This window comes from Sorghum bicolor, chromosome 10 (assembly GCF_000003195.3).
Source record: "Sorghum bicolor cultivar BTx623 chromosome 10, Sorghum_bicolor_NCBIv3, whole genome shotgun sequence".
Lineage (NCBI taxonomy): Eukaryota > Viridiplantae > Streptophyta > Magnoliopsida > Poales > Poaceae > Sorghum > Sorghum bicolor.
This window is the reverse complement of record NC_012879.2, coordinates 48,533,138-48,554,565: the sequence shown is the minus strand read 5'-3', so window position 1 is coordinate 48,554,565 and position 21,428 is coordinate 48,533,138. Positions and strand designations below refer to the sequence as shown.

General features: G+C 39.5%; 1 protein-coding gene across 1 annotated transcript; it reads left to right on the top strand.

The window, feature by feature from the left end:
* On the top strand, positions 11,063–14,489 carry LOC8061952 (protein FLOWERING LOCUS T). The gene is made up of 4 exons (XM_002438506.2): positions 11,063–11,334; positions 11,679–11,740; positions 11,836–11,876; positions 13,876–14,489. Exons 1-4 carry the CDS (start codon positions 11,143–11,145, stop codon positions 14,100–14,102), a joined length of 522 nt encoding a protein of 173 aa, XP_002438551.1. The 5' UTR covers positions 11,063–11,142; the 3' UTR covers positions 14,103–14,489.

Below are 21,428 nucleotides of genomic sequence, written 5' to 3'. Positions count from 1 at the left end.
ACCTGGCTTTACTAGCTTAGGGCGGCGGCGGTCGTCGCCACTAGAAATGAAGCCCACGAGTATATATGTACATTTGGCCCGTGAATTTTGGCCCGGTCCGTGGCCCGACCTTTTGGCCCGGTCCGTGGCACGGCCCGGTCCGGTGCTTGCGGGCCACGGGCGGCACGGCCCGTTGCCGGACCGGGCCATGGGCCGTCGCGTCAGCCCGCGGCACGGTGGCGGCCCGGCCCGGTGGAGAAGGCGGCCCGGTGGCGGCCCGGCACTACGGCAATATAAGCCGGCCGCCTCCCCTTCCCCCCACACCGGCCGAAACCCTAATCCATTCGCCTCCCCACCCCGCGCCGCACTCCTCACTCGCCTCTCTGTCTCGCTCTCCTCGCCGACTCGCCGTAACCCTAACCTCGCCTCTCCGTCAAATTTGGTGACCTCGCCGCCGACGATCCGGTGCGGCGGTGACCTCTGTGACTTCCTCCCCACCCCCACCCCCCCGCGCCGGCGCCGCACTCCTCACTCCAGTCTCTGTCTCGCTCTCCTCGCCATAACCCTAACCTCGCGTCCTCGCCTCTCCGTCAAATTTGGTGACCTCGCCGGCGTTCCGGTGAGGCGGTGACCTCTGTGACTCTGTCCTTTCTCCTTACTCTCCTGTTCTATCCGTTGTCGGCCATGTGAGTACTCCTTCTTCCCTCTCGTTCCTCCGTCCCCGTCAGATCTGACCCTTCTCCCCTCTCTGGCGATCTTTGCAACTCGGGGTCTCCGTCTCCGGCACCGGGCTCCGCCGTAGGTAAGTGTTTCTTGCTCCTCTCGTTCCTCTGTCCCCGTCAGATCTGATGTTTTTCATTTTCTTCTTGCCAGGTTCGTGCCTGACGCCGCCTCTTCCTCCTCTGGAGTTGAAGTGGACATGGCCAGGCCGCCAAGAAAGGCGTCGAGGGGCGGTGCTGGAGGTGCAGGCCGGGGTGGGTCGTCCTCCTCGCCCAGCTCGTCCGGCCGTGGTGCTGTCCTCGCAACGCGGGGCTCGGATGCAGTTGATCGGCGTCCGGGCACCGTCGACGGCGAGGACATGGACCGCTGCTCAGACGATGATCTGGAGATCGAAGACGACGACGACATCCGTGAGGATGCGGCTGCCTTGGGAATCGATCTCGATGCACCCATTGATATCGATGCTGATGACACTCCCACCCCTGGTATGTCTGGTAAGCGCTCTGATGTGTGGGAGTACTTTGATGAGGTAAAAGAGAACAAGATCCGTGTTGGTGCTGTCTGTAAACACTGTAATGCTAAGTACTCTGCTTTATCTGCTAATGGCACTGGTCATTTGAGGCGTCATATGAAATCTTGCATGAAAAAGAAAGAACATGCTGATATGGTACAATCTAAGCTAGCTTTGAATGGTAATGGTTCAGGTACTTGGAAGTATGATCCTATGGTTGCTCGTATTGAATTGTGTCGTTTGATTGCTAGGCTGGACCTTCCATTAGGTATAGGTGCTACCCAGGCTTGGATTGATTACATTACGCGTGCTCACAACCCTCTGTATAAGCCTGTTTGTAGGCAGACCACAACTAGAGACCTGGCTAAGTTGTTTGATGAACAACGTGACATGATTATGAAAACATTGTTGCCTGCTGCATCTTCTGTTTCTTTGACATCTGATATCTGGGCTGGTAATGCTAAGGAGGACTACATCTCTGTTGTTTGCCATTATGTTAGTAAAGATTGGGAGCTTGAAAAAAAGGTAGTTGGTTTTAGATTGATTGAGTGTTCGCACACTGGTGAAAACATTGCTGATCGGATTTCTAATGTTGTTGATGAGTTTGGTTTGATTGATAAGGTGTTTGCTGTTACTCTAGACAATGCCTCTGCTAATTCTAAAGCTTATGATATATTGGGCCCTGTTTTGTTTGGTTATATGGGATCTTATCCTTCACCTACTCGTGCTGATCCTAACCATGTCACTTACTTTCTTGTGCATTAGAGGTGTGCCTGCCATATCATAAATCTTATTGTCAAATCTGGTTTGAAAGTTTGTAAAGACTGGCTTGATGACTTGAGAACTGCTGTGAACTTTTTAAATTCTTCTAATCATAGGATTGCATTGTTTAAGAACTTTTGTATTGCTAAAGGTGTCACACCCAGAAAGTTTGGCCTGGACATGGATGTTAGATGGAATTCTACTTTCTTGATGCTTAAGCACTTGATACCTTACAAGGAAGTCTTTACTGTTTTCATTAACTCTAATTATGGCTCTGAGTTGTTGACTAATGTGCATTGGTATGTTGCTGAACATATGTTTAAATTCCTACAATTGTTCTATGACTCCACTGTTATTCTTTCTGGTGTGTACTATCCTACTGCTCCACTTGTTTTGCACCAAATGTTTGAAATTGCTGAGCATTTACAACAAGCTGAGAGCAATGAACATTTTAGACCAATTGCAAGGCCTATGAAGGCCAAATTTCTTAAGTATTGGGAGAAAATTCCTTTGCTTTATTCATATGCAATGATTCTTGATCCTAGAGGTAAGATGAAAGGCTTCCAAAGAGCCTTAGAACTTCTTGGTAAGGCACTTAATGTTAATTACAGTTTGTACTATAGTGATGTTAAATCTGAGCTGACCAGGTTGTTTTGCAAGTATCAGAAGAAATATGGGAATGGAACAGGTTCAGCTAGGGCTCAAAGGTCCATGCTTCCTCCATCTGGTGCTGCTAACAGATGGGGAAGGATCTTTGAGTCCTCATCATCTACTCCATCTACTACATCTGCTGTTAATGAGCTTACAGCTTACCTAGACAGTGATTCTGTGTCATGGGCTGATCCTAACTTTGACATATTGCTTTGGTGGCGTGATCACAAGCAAACCTATCCTATATTGTCTATTCTTGCTCGAGATATCATGGCTGTCCCTGTTTCTACAGTGTCTTCCGAGTCCTGTTTCAGCTTGACAGGTAGAATTCTTGAAGATCGCCGGCGTCGCCTTTTGCCTGAGCATGTGGAGATGCTCACCTGCATCAAAGACTGGGACCAAGCTACAAGGAAAGAACAACATACAGTGGTGGACAAGGACTTGGAAGAACTGTTCAAGAACCTATGGATTGGTGATCCTCCTGCTGATCCTGATGGCAGCGGCACCGGCAGCGGGAGAGCCTCCTATAGCACTGGTTAGAGCAAACTGATAGGATAGTGCCGCACTGCTGCTGGACTTGTTCTTTTGGTTGCCACTGAGCTGGCTAATGTAATAGGGCTAGCTGTTGTCTGTTGACATGTTTGAAACACTGAACTTAAACTTGAATTAATTTTGAGCTGGCTGTACTCTTTTCCTTTCTAGGGTTTCTCCCACAAGGGTGGGTTTACCTAGAAAGGTTTTTAATGAGGCAGCATTGCACAAACAACTCATTTTGCATCTTCTGTTGTGATTCTGTGCTTTTTCTGTTGTGATTCTGTGCTTTTTCTCTTTGAAATGAAATTGTATCATGTTTTTTTCATATGCTGTGAGACTGCCCTGTGATATGCTTGTCGGGCTGTGGGCCGGCCCGAGGTACCGGGCTGAACGGGCGGCACGGCCCGGGAAAATGGCCCACGGACCGGACCATGGGCCGCACCCTCGGCCCGCAGCACGGTAGTGGCCCGGCACGGTCGGCCCGTGGCCCGACGTGGCCCGCCCCGTGCCGTGCCGGCACGGCCCACTCGGGCTGCGGGCCGTGCCGGCCCGGCCCGTTGTACATCTATACCCACGAGCCCCGAGAGAGAGCGCATGCGGGGGAGCAGGAGAAGAAACGCAGGTCCGGCAGAAATTTGCCTGTGGGCTAGTGGGCGTAGTAGAGCAGGCCTCGATGCTACTTTGGGGCCTCAGAGCCTATTTGAATGTGGTCCTAGGAGCTGCCTGCTTGGCTGGGTTGCCTTGCTTGGTGTCGTTTCGAAAAAGAAAAAAAAAATCACATTACTTCACTCAACTTTTGTAAAAGTTCATTTTTTTTCTTCTTAAACTTCAAAACCAGACATAACACCTCCTCAACTTTTAAAATCATTTATCTTACCTCTCTGGCCTATAAGCGGGTTTGAAGGCAATTTTATATTTTTCTTTTTTATTTATTTTGACTAAATCTTTGAAAAATCATAATAAATCACAAAAAACCATAAATAAAAAAATATAATTTTATCGGACTGCAAATGAGTAGATCTATATAGTGAATATATAATATAATATACTTTAGTACAAAGTTATTGCTATATCTTTAGACCTATGCTTTTCTATAATTAAATGGAATAATTCAAGCTACAGTTTATATGATCCAATTGTGGTAAAAATTTTATGGTTGGATAATTATTGTATGCTTATGAAAACATTTCATAGGATCATGTATAACTTTGTTATAGGTTTTATTTAGGTTTATGCTTGTTAAATATAAATAAATCTATAAGTAAGCTAATCCAGTGAGTATAAAATTTTTACTACAGTTCAATCATACAATAATTAGCCCACCATAAAAAAGTTTTATCACAATTGGTCCATAGAAACTACAAGTATAAATTATTCCAATTAATTACAAAAAAAACATATATCTAAGGTCAAAGCAAAAACTTTATACTAAAGCATACATGTTGAATGTGTAGATCTACTTATGTGGAGTCTAACAAAATTGTATTTTCTATTTTACGAGTGTTCTATGCTTTACTATGATTTTTCAAAAATTTAGTCGAAATAAATAAAAAAAGACAAACCACTTTATACTGTTTATAACAGCCAGGGAGGTAGGGTGAATGGTTTTAAAAGTTGAGAGAGATATTTTATCTGATTTTGGAGTTCAGAAAAAATAGACATTCGTGAAAGTTGAGGGAGGTAATGTAGACTTTTTTTCTTTAAAAGCCCAAAATAATCTGTCTGAAGCTTGTTGGAGGGAGTTCAGTCTGCTCCTTGTTGGACCTCCATGAAACGAGAACTGATGGACAGGCATGGGATTGGGCTTGAATAGGCCGGGCCCAAGCGGAACAAGGTAGAAGTAATTAGAAAAAATATTATTTAGTTAGATGAATGCTTTGATATCCATGAAATGTTTAGAAAGAGGTGTATTCGAGCACTTTATAGCTGAACAGATAGAAGAGTCTGTAACTCATGCTGCTGTTGCTGTTGCTGTCTCCGTCAGTCTTTCTCTTCTGGGATAGAATTAGAAAAGAGCTCAGGCTTTAAAATAAAAAGGGAATAATAGCATAAAAGGATATGTGTTATGTCAAGCCACAATATGGGCTGGAATCTGATACTTTTTGTCGCTCCGTCCATTAGTTTGACAGGTTAGATTGACCAATGAAGGCCTTGTTTAGATGCGAAAATATTTTGGAACTTGCTATTGTAGCACTTTTGTTTGTTTGTGACAAATATTATCTAATCATAGACTAACTAGGATTAAAAGATTCGTCTCGCGATTTACAGACAAACTGTGTAATTAATTTTTGTTTTCTTCTATATTTAATGCTTCATGCATGTGCCGCAAGATTTGATGTGACGGAGAATCTTGAAAACTTTTTGGTTTTCGGGGTGAACTAAACAAGGCCGAAATTAAGAGCAACTCTAAGAGTTTGGCTAAAATTAGTAGCTAAATTTCATTGTTTAGCTACTTTATAAAATAAAAAACTTCTTAAAAAAGATGAACGCCACAACAATTTTGCTATTTTACAAAATTAGATAGTCAGTGTTTATGTTTGACTATATATGACCACCAAAAATCAAGGGATAACTAACTTTCTAGTTTACAAAACCAGATAGCACATTTGTTGGAGCCTACTTTTTACTATACAAATTCTAAAATAGTCTCCACAACAAGAATAGTCAAGCTCTTTGAATTGCTCTAACATAAAGGGAAAGAGAAGTCAAATGTGTTATACCTCGATATTCATAAACGAATAACTAGCTTGACAAATTTTCAATGTTTCAAAGAAATGTAAATTTAAAAATGAATCTTTTAGTTTTGAATTTTTAATCATATGAATGCCCTCGGCCTGTATATTTTGATACTTCCTATGTGAGGGTTTTTTTAGTTAAATATAGGTGTAGAATTTTGGCATTTGTATTCCCGTCCTCAGTATATGCTGTAAAGCGTTGAGGTGGAAGCCCGTCATCAAATTTGAAAATTAGAAGTTTTATTTATTTAGATGTGCAAATTTTGAGTTTCAACTCTTCCATTTTATCCACGACTTTCTTGAGCTAAGACTAAGAGCGAAGTTAAAATTTAGTAGTGGAGGTGAAATTATTCTTTTTTATGATAAACGGCGTTGGAATTTGGATGCCAACAGACAACAAATAGATGCGGAAATTAAGAGGTTGTGCCAAGTCTTTATGGCACTGACATGTACAATGGTATACATAAGAGCACTCTCGATGCATAAACCATTGTGGTTTCTATAGACATTAATTGCAGTGCCACCTAAGTATTTTGTTGATGTGGCAATGTAGTTATTGAAGAGAGAGAGTAAAAATCATAGAAACTGGGTCTAAGTTAGAAACCATGTCTACACAAAATCCAAGACATGAAGTGATATGATTGACTAAGAATGGAGAGAGAATGAATGTGATTGGATATAAAAATATTCTATAGAAACTATCCATTGGAACCATAGTTTCTATATATAGTGTCTATAGAAATTAATGGGTATAGAAACTATATGTAGTTTCTAGCATTGGGAGTGCCCTAAGAATAATTCCAGTACATGACGTGCGTAGGCACAAAGCCGGATATATATAGGTTACTCCCTCCGTCCTCGGAAGCTGTCTTTAAGTCAAATTAATTCTGACCGAATTTCTAGAAAAAATGATAAAATTTATAATACCAAATTAATACCATTAGATTTATTATAGAATATATTTTTATAAGATACTTATTTTATGTTATAGATATTGATGTTTTTTCTATGAAGTTGATCAAATTTAACAAAATTTGACTAGCATAGATTCTCTAGGAATTGAAGCTTTCAGGCACTATATTAGTTAACTAGAATTATGTCCATTCGTAGCACGGGTACTAAATAATTCTATGTAATTTAAGTATAGATAGATATGCTTATAATAATATTATATTGAAAAGAAGGGATTTGTAAATGCGAATTAAATGTTGATCGCACATTTGGATGTATTTAGGTTTTCAGAAATATTTGTACACTTAAAAAGTTATTTTTATGGTATTAGCATACATATTTGTGATTTTTTATGGAAGCATACATATTTGTGATGTCATCAATAATTTTTGTTTTATAAGGTGTCTTCCTAACTTAAGATGACAACAGAGAATTCCCCGTTGAGAAATAACTCTCTATCCCCGTCTCCGTGGGGCCGTAAGTTCCCCATCCCTGTCCTCGTGAAAGTTCTCTAGGGAGATCTTTTCCCCATCCCTCCTCATGGGGATCTCCGTCCCCGGTTAGTTCAGCACAACATCATCTATTATATTCATACATTCATAAATTCACACAATAATACAAACACATCACGGATTCATAAATCACAACATATACAATAGCAAAAAATACATATTCTTGGATAGGAGAAGGGCAAAAGGCAACCAAATTAAACGTATCAGGGCCTTGTTTAGTTTCCGAAGGGAAAAATTTCGTGACACTGTAGCACTTTCGTTTGTTTGTGGTAATTATTGTCCAAGTATGAACTAACTAGACTCAAAAGATTCGTCTCGTCAATTCTGACCAAACTGTGTAATTAGTTTTTATTTTCGTCTATATTTAATACTCCATGCATGCGTCTAAAGATTCGATGTGATGAGGAATCTTAAAAATTTTTGGGTTTTTAAGTGGAAGTAAACAAGGCCTAGCAAACTGGTACCATGGCATCCTCCATTCCTCCTGGCTCCCAGCGATGCTGCTCTTCCTGGCTCCAAAGTAGCAGCGCATCCTTTCGTTAAGCCCAATAGCCAACTATATACCAGCCCATACCCTTTCGGTCAAGAGACGAACAATTCATGTGTGTATTGCTTTTGTAGTATTTCTAGTGTATTTCTGATTTTGATTTCCATGGGAAAATGAGGTATACGATGTTTTGCACAGCAGAGGGTAGCAAGCAATGGAGCTCCATAAATGCGATTTGGACGAGACGGTGGATAGCGTTCATGGACAGCGTGCGGGTTTCGTGGTCGCGGCTGGCCAAGATGAATGAGGGTCGAACACGCGGCGCAACAAAGCGCGGACGCGGCGAAGGAGGTGCTCGTGCGGGCGGAGAGGGAGAGGTTCGAGACGTTAGCTGATTTATTATAAAAAGAAAAATACTTATTGGTCGATAGAAAAGCGCGAAGATGAGGATCTTATCGTCTAGCACCGCGCTGGCCTAGCTCAGTTGAGCACGTCACACTTTACTTGTGATTAGTTAGCCAGGCAATGTGTACCAGCCTGTTTATATAAGTTTATTAGTCAAATTTGTTAGCCATTTATTAATGTTTTTTAATAATAAATCAGATAATAGTATTTTCTGGTATGATTTATCAGCCAAACAAATAAGACACGTAGAGGTTAAAGTGATTAATTGGGTAGTGGGTACACCTACCAGACTTGGACTCGTGATTGGTTAGCCGGGCAACGAGGAGGCAAAACGATTTAAGGCCTTGTTTAGTTTCTATATTTTTTTAAAATTTTTTGTCATATCGAATCTTTGGATGTATACATAGAGCATTAAATATAGATAAAAAATATAACTAATTGTATAGTTTATCTGTAATTTGGGATACAAATCTTCTGAACATAATTAGTTCATGGTTGGATAACAAATGAATGTGCTACGGTAGCTAAATACAAAAAATATTTCTCGAACTAAACAAAGGCCTACTTCATCCGACGATAACATTAGTACTCCCTTCGTCCTTATAAGGCGTTCCAACAATCTTACAGAGTCAAACTATCTTAAGTTTGACTAAATTTATATCATAAAATAATATAAGTATTATTAGAATCTTTATTAATTATATTTGTATAGTATAATTTATTTGATGTCATAAATTTTTGTATTTTTTTCTATAATTTTAGTTAAATTTGAGATGCTTTAAGTCTACAAAATTTTTAAAATGACTTAGAATTTGGAATGCAGAGAGTAATATTTTAGGTGGTAGTAGATTGACTACTTTATGCTTGTTTTCTTTCCCTCTCTCTCTATGGTACTATTTGGTTGCATAAAGTAATGTCAACGCAAATGGAAAATTTCCGGCGCCGCCGCTGGAACGACAAGGGAATTGTTGATAGGCCATGGTAACAGGATGGGCTGGAGTGGAACGGTTTGCCGATCAATTAAGACATAATCGACATACTGAACCATGGGATTAATAACCCTGCTACCGGATCCTATTGGTACGGTGTTGAAACAGACATTGCGATCGATTCACGTCCACAAATGATTGAACCAAGCAGCACCTAAGGGAGTGGAATTAGTTGGTGGAATGAGAACATGGGAATGCAATGCTAGTCAGCAGGCTGCAGTAAGATATGAAGAGATCTCTAGCTAGGGTGCACTTGCACACTATGGATGATCTGGAAAGCTGTGGGCCGGAGCACTCAAGACTGAGCTTTAGCAACTACGAGCAGTGTCCAAACGAAATACAGAACGTGAGCAAAAGAGCTAACCATGCATCGAACTGCATCAGTTCTCTTTTAGTGAGGTCATGTCATTTTCAACTTCACAGGAAAAGCATAAAAACAAAATAAACCAATAATTTATTCAACTTCACAGGAAAAGCATAAAACAAAATAAACCAATAATTTATTAGAATTTTGGCAATTGAAGAAAATAGAAGTATGTAGCCTAGCTATGCGAAGCATAATATTTACGTTGTGCTAGATATTGACTTGCACAAGAATATTTTGGTGTATGTAAAATCTTATTTTTCTGGTTACCAACTCTTCGAGCAAGAGAAATTAGTGGCGATCACATCTGCACTAAGCTCAGTCTCACTGAGAAGTTTCATGGTGTTGTCTTTAAAACTGCCATAATATCGATCTATATAGAATAAAATAAAACTTGAATAAAACGTATAAGAGAGAATGATAGAAAGAAAACTTTCCATACGGTTCAACCTATTGATAAAATTCCTCCAAAAGTACTATAAAACAAGTGTCATTCCGAAGGAATTTCGTATGATTTGTAGCAATTCAATCTTTTGCTCCAAAAGGGTTCATAGGAAAATTTCCTATAGGATTTCGATTCTCTAGAATTCCTCCATCTGTTCTCCTTTAGGGTTATTAAAAGAATAATATATATGTTAAAACGTAATACATCGATCTACTTCACCCTCGACACCCTTCTACATTATTCTCTCTCGACACATGTTTTCAGCAGTTCTCTTTAGACTAGTTAAATGACTTTCGTTTTTTTTTTGGAACATGACAAGTTATGTATTCGCGAAGCCACAAATGGAAAATATACGCCATGCATGTGGCACTTAAATAGATGTGCTCATGCCGTACCTGTGGAAGAATCTACTAATTCTCTACATTAACTGCTAGGTTGACTTTACTAGGATATATGATCACATAAAATATATATTTGCTACATCTGTACGATTTTATCAAGAAGCTATAAGATGCATATAATTTTCTCTCGTACAATAAGAGGGTATTGACCCGGTGCTTTATAGACACTTTTCTTTGGCAAATAATCTGTTACTGGGGCTGGGCTTAGGATGAATAAATGAACAGCCAATTACTTTCAGAAAAAGGTATATACATAGATGCAGTCTAAATGTATGGAGCCAAACTGAAGCAGCTAATTGATCGACACGAGAACCAGCTGTTACAGTGTATTTGTCTCCCTCGTCGTCGACCTCTCTTCTGCAAGACATGGACCACCAACATGCAAAACACTGGAAGATTCGATAGATATGATTCCAGGGGACGACTAACAATAAGAAATAGCTAATGAACAAAGTTTGAAATCCTGTCAAACAAGTAGAAGAGCATCATTTGGAAAGTGGTGCAGATAAGAATGTGCTGAGGCTGTGTTGAAAACGAGAATCACATGTATGCACAGCTTCTTGAGCATCTTCTAGGACACTATAAATAGCCCAAAGACCTTGTGATTTATTCAAGCCCATTGGAAGGCCTGATAGCTTTCGTAGGTCTTAGCTACTAACCTACTACCACATACTCTCTCACACTAAAATATAGCATATGGCTAATGACTCTCTGACGAGGGGACACATAATCGGGGATGTCTTAGACCCGTTTACTAGCTCAGTGCCTCTAACTGTCATGTATGATGGCAGACCGGTGTTTGATGGGATGGAGTTTCGGGCGTCGGCGGTGTCGGTGAAACCTAGAGTTGAGATTGGAGGTGATGATTTTCGAGTGGCCTATACCCTAGTAAGCCATTACTCCGAGATCGAGTCCATTTGGTGGTAGGCCATGTATATGGCCAAGATGTCGACTACTTCTCTTATAGTCCAGGGACAACAGCACCAACTGATGCCCAGGAGCTACTTTCCAAACTCTTGTCAAAGTTCGTGATGGCTAGCTAAAACAGTCTCCTCGTGCCCAGCTCGGTGGACTACATAGATTGGCTCATGCTAATAATAGCATTTACAGTGAGAGAGACACTAACAAAAAAAATGCAGGATTTCTCATCACAGCCCAGCCCCAAAATGCTCAGGTTTATTTTAATTCCCTAACATGTTGACCATGTGCTTGTGTTAATGTAAATATATTAGGTTATGGTGGATCCTGATGCGCCTAATCCCAGCAACCCTACCCTACGGGAATACTTGCATTGGTAAGTTATAGTTCTTGCACATAATACTATTTGATCAACTGCATATACCGTTCTGCAGAACTGAAAATTAATCTCACTGCCTTATCTTTTGATAGGATGGTGACCGACATCCCAGCATCAACTGATGATAGCTTTGGTGAGCATCAACAACTTGCATTGTATATATATGCATTATAATATCCCTCCTTTGCAAAACCTCACATCCTAAAAGTTCCCTAGAACTTAGTCATGCCCCTTGCATTGTGTGTAACGTTAGGGCCCCTTTTGGAGGGCTCTCCTACTTCGGCTGCACCAGTCACTCTGTACAACTAGTGTAGCATAGAACTGATACAATTTATAGCATCCTAAAAAACAACATGGAGTTGGTGAAGCCATATTTTTTTAGCTTTGATCACTGGCTCCTAGAAGCTTGTGCTATAGTGCCAAAAAGGTGGAGAAGCCCAAAACCGCATGAGGATGTGCCAAAGAGGCCCTTACTCTTTTCCATATAAAGATTCATATATATAAAGAAATACTTGTAGAATGTTAATGCTAATGTGCCAATGCAAAGTCTTGTCATTGTTAGTATTTTTTGGTAAGTTATTAATATATTAGTATATGTGTAGTGCATATCTTCTATATGACTCTGCAAAATATGTAGCCCCCTCCTCTTAAAACCTAAACAAAAGAATTCCTTTTTTGATAGTTTAGTGTAATGCAATGTTTATGTTTTCTATCGGTTTGATTCTGGTCAATGAAAGTAATTTAATTAGATTTAGTCATATATATGTTTGCATCTTCCTGATTTATATAGAAAAATATTATTAAAGGAAGTGAACACTTATAAGCACATTCTAATTAAGACTTTCAATCATATAGTACAATATTTGTATCAATTAAGCGAAAATATTGCAAAGGATCAGAATTTGCTATTTGGCTAACTTGTATCCCATTTGTGTCCATGTTTTTATATTTTAGATCCGTATCTCGCCATTTGTTAGTGAACTTTTACATTCATATATAAATTTACAAGGGTACTTTTTACTTTCTTGTCTATTATGTGACTTTATATCCCCTTTGCAACAACATTATCCATCTAGATGCAACATATTTTTATGATGAAAATAAAATAGGATACATGTGCTTAATTAGTCAATGGTGGAGGGAAGGGGCGGCCAAACCCTCTCCCCTAAGTGTAACTTCCATTGATTTTTTTCAACTTGATTGAACTTAGATATGTGAAAAGGCTGGCCAATTATCCACATTTCTGGCTCTCCCACCGCGCTTAGTTATATAGGTGAAAAGAGTAAACATATTGGGCACATATATAGGTATTTTATAATTTTCTGTAATTGTATATGCTTCAACATATGCAAATGTAAGATTTTTTATCCATAGTCTATCACATAAATAATATTTGCACTACCAATTAAACGGAAATATTATTGCAAAGGAACTAGATGTTTTATATGTTATCTTACAAAACATTCATTCTGTGTTTTAGCATTATAGCCAGCTCTAGTTTTTTTATTAGTAAATTGAACTTTTCTAAAAACGTATGTATTTTATTTAGTTTACTCTCCTTTGTCACACTGTCCTACATATGACTTGAGTGGAGCCTTTTGCAAGAAAAATCTCTCTCTCTCTCTCTCTCTCTCTCTCTCTCCCCCCTTTCTCAAGTCATATATGTAACTAATAAAATTATTAAAATTATTCCTTTCTCAAGATATATATATATATATATATATATATATATGTAGGACAGTGTGACTTGGTATATTTAAGGTGAAGGCAATTCCAAAACAAGGCAAAAAGTGCCATGTTATATTTATAAAATTATTAAAATTAATGGAGAACACATCTTTTTATTGCTCTTATACAGATGTTAAAATTAAACTGGAATATGTAACTTGTGTGGTTTGCCTAACCAAATCCAAAGTAAAAAAGCATGGACATTTAACTGGAATATATATTGATTGCTCTTATATATAACAGCAGTTAAAGAGCATGGACATTAATTTAGTGTTTTGTTAGTAGCTTGGAATACACTGATGTTACCTACAAATAGAAACAAAGTAAAGTTACTACTAGTATAAAATAGAATGAAACGCCACAAAGATTGTGTTTCTCATGATTTCTTTTGAATGAAATGGCAGGCCGAGAGCTCATACCATATGAGAACCCAAGCCCCACCATGGGCATCCACCGTATTGTCTTGGTGCTCTACCAGCAACTGGGGCGGGGCACGGTGTTTGCACCGCAAGTGCGTCAAAACTTCAACTTGCGCAATTTTGCACGCCGTTTCAACCTCGGCAAGCCTGTGGCTGCGATGTACTTCAACTGCCAGCGGCAAACAGGCACAGGTGGGAGAAGGTTCACTTGAGTAATTTTAACCTTCCCCTCATGTTCAAGGTGTGAAGGCAAGCTTGGGCCTACAAGTTACGTATGTGTGTTTACCTATGTATGAGCTTGAGCCTACAAGTTACGTATGTGTGCTTACCTACGTATGGTCGTATCGTCATACAGTACCGCCAATAGCACAAGCTAGAAATAAGATGTTGTATTTCTTGCGCATGTACACTCCCAGGCACTGTAGGTGCGGCTGGTGAGCCACTGTAGGGGCCTGCCAAACCGGCGCTACAAATCAGAGATGATGTTTGCCTTTTAATAATGGCACTAGAAGAGAGGTTATCACTGAGTGTACTGATGCGCGCTGTGATATTTTGTCACACACCTTGGCAATAAACATATGTGTACTGGCTCTCTTTTATTTGACTGTGAACCTTACTGAAAATTTCGATGTAAATTACGAAATTCAGTTTAATTTGGTGGATGCCTACTGTCAAAAAAAAAAGTGACGACAATCTTTAGTTTTCATGACTTGGTGAATGCCCAATAAGACATCCATGTTGAAGTAAGTGAATTGCTCATATTTCCCATTTTCAGCTTTAAGTTGAATTCACCGTTGCATGCGACTCAATATACGTAGTACACGCCAGAGGTCTTGAGTTTTAATCCTGACGAGTGTGTTTAAATAAAACAATTGCATTTGACAGCTATTTGCATGTTTGAGGCATTTTTTGAGTAACTAAAACAGAAACGTGGTTGGCTGAGTGATTAATGTGACAGTTTAATAATCATGGAGAGAAGGATTATTCTACAGTTTTTTTTGGATTATGACTATGAACATAAAGATATCAATTTTATTGGTTGTTAGGAAAATGTAACAAGGACCACCTAGGCATTTTCCGAGAGTTTTCTATTGCATTTGTATTGCTAATTGCTGAGAATGTATGCTGTACTAATCTTGATGAGTGTTTTGAATTATTTTCCACCTCTATACGTTCTTTGTTACATCATTTTTCCATGAAGTTTTTATGCAACAAGTCATATCATAATATTTCAGTGGAGATTTTCGAAACATGGGTGTGGTTGTTAGAGAATCGAATAATTTTTTTCTTATTTATAAAAATATTCCAATTTATTATTCACTTATTCTAGAATGATAGTACTATAGTCAAATAAAAGGATAAAGCACCAATTATTTCAGCCCGAACACTCCAATGGTTATACCGACATGGTTAGAGTTTTAACAAATATTCAAAATAAGAATGCAAAGGAGAGCTCTCTTGCCTCTCATATTTTTGCTTCGTTTCTTCCCCTTTTTTTGCCTTTTGACTAATTGCAATATAGAAGAAATGCACTTCTGCAAAATTTGGAAACATATTCTTGTTCTGAGTAAGCTAGATGGATATGGTAGAAAATATATTATTTTTATTGTATTTTGTCAGAGGAATAGGAAAACTACTATATGTGCATGCTGGTGCTGATTATAGCGTATATGGTATAATGGGAAGTTGGGAACACTATAGCGATCGTGGTTGGAAAGTTGACAAATGGCAAGGGTGTGCAAGGATGGGATAGCCCTCCAATTAAATACCCGCAGTTCTTTTCTAGTGTAACTAAATGAACTAGAATAAATAAAAAAATAAGGAAATAAATTGTCTATTTAGTTCATTAAATTAGACTAGAAAAACCGCGGGTACCCATTTGGAGCACCGTCCCCATCCGTGAGGCTGTGTTCCATATTCTGCTCCATAGAGATGCGTGAGTGAATTGAAATTGTTCGTTATTGGTTATGTTGTGAACCTAATTGAGGAGTTTGCCTAAGGCATCACTCATCTGTGGGTGACCTTTCCTTGGTCCTAATAACTCCTAAGTGCGCCTCCTTTCCCTTGCTGCAGCTTGCATTATCTGAATCTTTGACTGTGCTAATGACGGAAACAACTGCGCATAAGCCTATTTCTCCGACGAAACTCAGAAGGGCAAAACAGAATTCCGTTCGGATTTCTCCTCCTTGTCTATTCGGGAATCCTTACATCATAGGTTGGCAAGCATCCTAGCACATGGTAGGGAATGATCTCACAACTTGATATTTCGATGCCAGAATTTTTCAATTCCCATGCATGTTTCCAGTTCAGAATTTTTTTCATACTAATCTTGATGAGTGTTTTGAATTATTTTCCACCTATACGTACTTTGTTACATCATTTTTCCATGAAGTTTTTTACGCTACAGAACTCTCTACAACAATTGAATATTTCTTTGAAATCATGTAGCCCAATGAATCTTGTGAAGACACCATTATATTTGCAATAAGTCATATTCTAATATGGAGATTTTCACGAAAGATGGGTGGTTGTTAGATACTCGAATATTTTTTTTTTCTTATTTCTAAAAATATTCTGATTTACTCACTAATTCTAGAAAGTACTATCTTGCATAAAAGGTTATACCGACATGGTTAGGGTTCTAACAAATATTCAAAACAAGGATGCAAAGGAGAGCTCTCTTGCCCTTCGTATTTTTGCTTCACCCACCCCCTTTGCCTCTTGATTCATTGCAATATAGAAGTAACGCACTTATGCAAGTAATGGATCTTGCATATTTTTGCTTCGGCTCTTCCCTTTTTTTTTTTGCCTCTTGATTCATTGCAGTATAGAAGTAATGCACTTATGTGAAACTTGAAAACATACTCTTGTTCTGAGTAGGATAAATTGATCTTGTAGAAAGTATATTTCAAGGGAAATATTCGGTGTTTATTCATTTATTTCTCCAGGGTAATGGAACTCACAGGTATAATATTAAGACAAATTTTACACTGGAAAAAGTATAGGCCATCCATGACAAGATCGATCCGACGGAAAAAAAAGCACCGTGATCTGAATGCCTCCTTCTCGTCTGAGAAGTTTTGGTCTGAAAGGTTCCACAGCCCATTCTCCACCACAACCATAGCTCTGTGAGATTGTGAAGAAGATAAATTAGGAACAATTATCACTACACCCTTAAACCCATACACCTAATTTACTAATTATTTTTCTTAAAATAATGTTATGTAAAACTCAGAAAGGAAAGCACCTAAAAGTAATGTTAATTGAGAAATTAAGCAGTGCAATACATCAATCAACATTTTCCTACAAGCATCTTCGAAAGACTATATTTTAGATAAAGGATAATTTATATCCGGCTTCATCTATCGTCCGATAGAATCAGACCAATTATTACAGAATTCAGCCGGTAGGCTAGCAAACGGGCTGTATAGAGTTCCAACTTACAGGCAAAGCACAAGGAAAAAACAAGAAACAAGCGTAAAGTATTGACTAAGTAAGGCCAATAAATCTAGTTGACAGCCATCCATTGGAACCAAAGAAATGCAAAGTTGACGTCTCTAGATGTTGCCCTACTAGGGCAAGCTGATCCCGTTGATCATCATGCCGTTGCAATCTTGCCCACTGCCGGAGCCAGTGAGTTCCCCTGAAAAGTACCTGCAAAAAAGATTTTGGTCTACATTTATAAAAAAACCACCTCATTTCTTGTTAGCCAAACTGCCCAGCAAAGTGCGGACGCTGCTGTCAATAACAATGTGTTATACTTCTTATTTGCTCTCTTAGACCACCTGTTAAAAAGGTCATCTATGCTTTGGGGAGGCACTATACCGAACAGTAAATGTACCGCTCGTCACAAGAATTTGACAAAAAGACAATCTATAAAAAGATGGTGAATGGTCTCTGGAGAATGACAAAAGCAACATTTCGTGTCACCATTCCAGCTTCGCCTAACAAGGTTATCCTTAGTTAAAATCACACCCTTCTTTAGATACCACAAAAATATTTTTATTTTTGTAGGGACTTTAATTTGCCAAATATCTTGTGACATTATCACCCCATTGTTAATTAACGCAGCAGCATACATGGATTTGACAGAGAAACTTCCTGATGAATGTAACGCCCAGACAAAAAAAAATCACTTTGTTCATATAAGTTCACATCTTGTAAGGAGGCAACAATTTTGTGTCAATCCCTTAGGTTCATACCCACTAGATTTCTGCGAAAAGAAATATTTAGTGGAGATGAGCCAAGTTGTAACACCCAAAATTTGATTTCGAATTAATAGGAATTAATTTGATTTATTTAACCATTTTCGGGAGCATTTAATTTAGTAAACAAATATTTTTTAAAAAAAATCCAACATAGGGATAGAAACTTATTTGTGCATTCATGCTGGAGCATAATGATTTTTTTGTGCTGATTTCATTTTATTTATGTTGCTCAAAAGCTCAAATTGGGAAAAGGTTTTGAAAAAAAAAGAAAAAAAAAGGAAGAAAGGGAGAGCGACCTGCCCTCGGCCTGATTACCAAAACGGCGGAGGCCCAAAACCTTGCCCCGCAGCCCAGCTCGTTTCCTCCCCTCGGCCCACTCCCTCATCCTCCCCCTCGCGCGGCCCAGCACAAGCCTGATGCGCGCCCTGATCTCCCCTCCCTTCTCCCTTCGGCTGACGAGCCAGCCCCGCACCGTGAGTCACTGCCTGGCGGGCCCCACTGCGCAGCGCCCCTTCTTCCTTCCCGGTTCGTAGCCGAGCAGGGCTCTGGGAGGATCAATCCCGCGATCCCTTGCCTATTTGCTTTCCTCGAAGCCCTATAAGACTCATCGCACCGCCTGCGCATTTTTTCCCCACCCGAGCGTTCTTCTAAGCCCTAGCCGCGGCTACCACGGTGTTTTGGATCTCGCCGAGAGGGAGCAAAACGCCCCGCGTCGCGAGCTCCCCCCCTTGCTCCTCGGCCCAGCAAAACATCCCCAGCGAGACCCCGATGAGCTCCGCTACCCCGTGGTGTTTTCTTTTCACGATTTGGTGCACGGAATCGCGAAATCCGTCGACGCCGGCGAGCTCCCCGCGGCCGTCAATGGCGCCGCCGCGCGGGAGGCTTTCCTGGCGGCCGGCCCGCCGCCCCTGACCCCCTTGGAGCGCTGTGAGCCGTCGATTTTCAGATCGACGCACAGGAAAAGAAGATACCCCTTCGGGGTGAATCTTTCTAAAGAGACCCTGGAACTTTTAGGTATAAAACCGCAGTCCAAAAACGGGTTTCGCAGAGTACGCTTTCTCGTTTCAAAAACGTATTCCCCTCGGTTTAACTAGAGTACGCTTTAGGTTATTTACAAGTTTGCCACTAAAATGGTTTTGGTCATAAAATGCTCATTTTAACTCCGTTTTGGTCCATTCAAATTCCGTTAGATTCGTATTTAAGAGCTCTACGTGTTAGTAACTTTATTTTCCCAGTTTGAAACCTTTTAATTTCGTGATCCTATTTAATTAATTATTTCTCTATAGGAAATCTTAGAAAATTCATAACTTCACCGTTTTAATTCTGATTTCCGTGAACTTTACGTTTGTGTGATCGTAGCGCTGCGTAGAATATTTTGATAAACTTTTATATTTGTTTTACCACTGTTTGGTATAATGTTCTAATTATATCTTGTTTGCTTTGTGTATGATTGTCTCCATTGGATTGCGTATTGTTGGTTGATGATCGAATGTAGATGGTGAGCCGTACGTTGGTGATCAAGACCAAGCCTTTGAAGACCAGCAGGCTCAGGAGAGCTTTGATCAAGGCAAGTATAACTTAGGATCATCCTTGTTACCTATACACAATTAATACAATATTTATCATATGCATGGGTCCACCTTGATGACCTTAGCAAAATCATAGATGATTGTTATCCTGAATTCCTTGATTACCTATTTGGATATGCATTTGGGTAGTTCTTGCTAGTGCTTGATTAATAATCCATGATCTTGTAACATGAATATTTGGATATACAATAAACAATAAAATAAGCTTTCTAGCAACTAGAACATAAAGGGTGGAAAGAACTCTAGCTTTTGCTGGATTGATCTTGACCCTCCATAAGGACTTATCCCTTGGCAAAAGCTGGGACAACTCGTACAACCATGAGGGCTACATGGCTCTGGTTTTAGCTCAGTATGAGGATCTTTATCAAGCTTGTTAGCGGTTACCTTAATTGGCGTAAGAATGGCTAGACACGTTGGGTATAGTGCGGCCTCTGTCCATGTGTATAGGCTGCGGGTTATGTGCCATGGAAGGGGGGCTCTATATCTGCCTGCCGAGTGAATCTAATGGCCCTAACTTGTTAGACGAAACCTTTGAAAGGCTTCATAGTGATCCCTGCCGACCTCCCTAGGAAGGGGGTTAAGAGACTTGCAACCTCGGGCGAAAGGGTAAATCACGACTCATGGGTAAAGATGTACAACCTCTGCAGAGTGTTAAATCTGGTATACTAGCCGTGCCCACGGATACGGGCAGCCTAGAAAACTGACGGAATAGATGGACACTGATGAACATGACTAATGATGATAAATGATGGTTTATTATGTTGTTTATATGTGTTATTCTTAATTCTTGTATACATTGATCATGTGGTTATTGGATTAATTATGCTACCTTGATATTTGCTATCCAATGATTAAACATGCTATCCACTATTAAAAGCTAAATGCAGTTAAAACAGTGTCAGCCATTTGAGCCTCATGAACCCCTGGTTATACTTGTTGAGTACGATATGTGCTCACTCTTGCAATTTCCCAACACCTCAGGATATGATAATGAAGATGACTGGAATGAGGACTACCGTTATGAGTACTAGGTTTGGAGTCAACCAGTCAACAGTGTTCCTGTGTGGAGCTTCCATCGAGAACGTTGTTTAATATTATTATCATTTTTGTGTAAGACTATGTGATTTATTATGTTCCGCTATGTATGCAACGGTACAATTGAGATTTGTCTACTTATGTGTGCGACTATTCTTGGGGCACATATGAGTCTTTTATGCATCCTATTTTGTTCTTAAAATATGGGTGTGACAAATTGGTATCAAAGCTTTGTTGACTGTCGGACGCAAGCCTAGTTAGAAATTGGTCGTCTTAAGGTTTTGAAACTGCTACAAAATCCTTGTTCTATAAACCTTGATATTTTCTTCAGTACTAAATCCTTTCCATTGCTATTCATCTCCACCTTGTTGCTTATTTTAAAGACTTGTTCTCATCCCCACTCCTTGCTTGATATGCTTTTAGAACCTTGTCTTACCACTTTCTTGCGTCATTGAAATAGGAGTTTTAGGATCTTTACCCTTAATAGGAAGAGAACGATAGTACCGCAAGTTGAGTCAATGCTTGAAGTGTGAACCTTTGATGCTTGGTTTGGTTTGTTATTATGCCTATGTTTCATTTGGATCTTTGTAATTAGTGTAATGATCTTGTGGATTTTCTCTACAATTTCATTTAGTTTATAGGCCTAAGATATAAGGATTAATGAACTAAATAGTTGGGTTTGGGTAAAATTCTGTTTCTGTCCTTT

Excerpts from the sequence above, each read along its gene's own strand:
- LOC8061952 (XM_002438506.2), top strand. The coding sequence starts at position 11,143 with ATGGCTAATGACTCTCTGACGAGGGGACACATAATCGGGGATGTCTTA. Across the intron at positions 11,741-11,835 it reads CTACGGGAATACTTGCATTG|GATGGTGACCGACATCCCAG; the intron begins GTAAGTTATAGT and ends ATCTTTTGATAG. Across the intron at positions 11,877-13,875 it reads ATCAACTGATGATAGCTTTG|GCCGAGAGCTCATACCATAT; the intron begins GTGAGCATCAAC and ends ATGAAATGGCAG.